This window comes from Austrofundulus limnaeus, unplaced genomic scaffold (assembly GCF_001266775.1).
Source record: "Austrofundulus limnaeus strain Quisiro unplaced genomic scaffold, Austrofundulus_limnaeus-1.0 Scaffold171, whole genome shotgun sequence".
Lineage (NCBI taxonomy): Eukaryota > Metazoa > Chordata > Actinopteri > Cyprinodontiformes > Rivulidae > Austrofundulus > Austrofundulus limnaeus.
The window spans coordinates 1,075,474-1,077,543 of NW_013952573.1; the positions used below are offsets into that span (position 1 = coordinate 1,075,474).

Genomic DNA, 2,070 nt, shown 5'->3' on the forward strand with positions numbered 1-2,070 from the left:
AACATAAAGATTATTTTTCCTGATTAGACCTTTTCATCCTGAAAATGCTGAGTTCATATTTTAAATTAACCTTTATTTAACCAGGTAGATCTCATTGAGATTAAAAATCTCTTTTTCAAGAGAGACCTGGCAAAGAACGGCAGCAGCACATTTCCAAATTTAAAACTATAAATATTAAACTGTAACTTCATGATAAATAAAAGAAAAACAAGAAACACTCATAAAAGGTGAGATAGGACTAAAACAAAGTACAAAATCAGTTAAAACATTTACAAACGAATGTCTTAAGTACAAAGTGATTAAGAATGACCCTAAAACTCCTCCAACTCCTTGTTGGGTTTTCTCCCTGTTTAAATTACTCCTCACAAAATTAGTTCATTATTTTATCTGGTTCCTGCAGAAAATAAACTTTTTGTTTAAAAACACAACATGGATCAGTTCTGCTGGTTTTATTTGTTCCACTTTAACAGCAATCAGGGACTTAATTACCTGCTGCAGRCCCTTTAAAGTCTATTTTTATTAAATGAATTTTGCAGATGCAAAGGTTGAGCCAGCGTTAGGCTTGTGGTTGTAAATCTGTTTATTGATCTGACTGAAATCTAAAAAACTCAGTGCAGCCTGACAGATCAACTTCCTGTAGCCACTGCATCAACTTTCAAGTTCTTTTATCTTTCTGTTTATTTTTCAACACCAAATATCCGACGTATTTCCATCCACAAAGCTTTAAATGAAATATATTTTCCTCAATCTAGATTTTCAGTTATACTTCTTTGAGAAAATGTATTATTATATTTATTTATCTGTTATTATTTTCCCTTCTCTGATATTTTTCTTCTGCCTTTTTATGAAACAGATTAATACTGTAAATACAGCTCTGACAGAACTTTTTGACTGAATGTCACTCAAACAACAAAATTGCAAACATCTTGTTGAGCATATTAATATTGTTCTGTTTGTTATCACTGTTTTCACTATTATTTTGTGTTTATAATAGCAGTGAGGTAAAATGATCCAACCCTTGTTTATTTTTCTTTTGATACCTATTTTTTTATAAAATACTCCCACTTTTTTTCCCGTCTCACATCTTCATCCTGATGTCTTGTCTTGGCCTGACAGAGCAGCATCAACAGCATGATGAGCATGTACAGCGAGACTGGTGACTATGGCAACGCCAAGGTGAGCGGCGAGATCCTCCTGAACATCGGCTACAACTACAGAACCGGTGCGCTCAACGTCCAGGTGAAAGAGTGTCACAATCTGGCCACYGGAGATGAGAGGAGGCAACGCACAGACGCGTGAGAATCTGACATTTAACCTCTGACAGGAACATAATGTCAAACACGAGGGTTAGATGTGTTTGAATTGATGTTTTATGTAATGTTTTGTTGTTGTGGCAGGTATGTGAAGACTTACCTGCTGCCGGACACGTCTCGACAGAGCAAGAGGAAGACCAGCATCAAACCCAACACCATCAACCCCGTTTTCAATGAGAACCTAAGGGTCTGCAGCAYAAAGAAACTCTCAAAACTCAAATCTTTTCATCCCAAAMCCTCACTGAGCTGATGTTTCGTTGTCTTTTTAGTATGTGATCAGCCGCTCGCAGCTGGAGACTCGGACCCTGCAGGTGTCTGTGTGGCATCATGACCGGTTTGGATACAACAGCTTCCTGGGGGAGGTGGAGTTGACCTTTGACTCGTGGGAGTTCGACTCCCAGATGGAGGAGTGGTACACTCTGCAGCCCAGGGTAGGAGCCACAATCAGCACCTCTCATCCTCCTCATTCAACCTGTGAAGAAGCTGCAGAGGTCTGAGATGATTTATTTGACACGTGTAGGTGGAGAGCAGCATAGACTCCACCATGCAGTATAAAGGAGAGCTGACGGTCGTACTGAAGTACATACCTGCAGAGAAAAACCTCACACTGCCTCTGGACCAAGTTCAAGGTACATATGTCCACAATCTGTCATGTCCTGTTAGTGCCACGATCTAAAGCAGGGGTCCCCAAACATTTTCCTGTAAGGGCCACATAACTTTCCCCTTCTCTGGTGGGGGGCCGGAGTCAGTTTGTAAC

General features: G+C 39.7%; 1 protein-coding gene across 1 annotated transcript in view; it reads left to right on the top strand.

Annotated features, from left to right (window-relative positions):
- Positions 1-2,070, top strand: part of sytl5 (synaptotagmin-like 5) — a gene marked incomplete in the record, with an annotated part of 55,654 nt that overhangs the window by 43,959 nt on the left and 9,625 nt on the right. Inside the window, 4 exon segments of the mRNA XM_014017538.1 lie at positions 1,117-1,295; positions 1,398-1,500; positions 1,583-1,744; positions 1,834-1,942. Coding sequence (XP_013872992.1) covers positions 1,117-1,295; positions 1,398-1,500; positions 1,583-1,744; positions 1,834-1,942 — 553 coding nt within the window.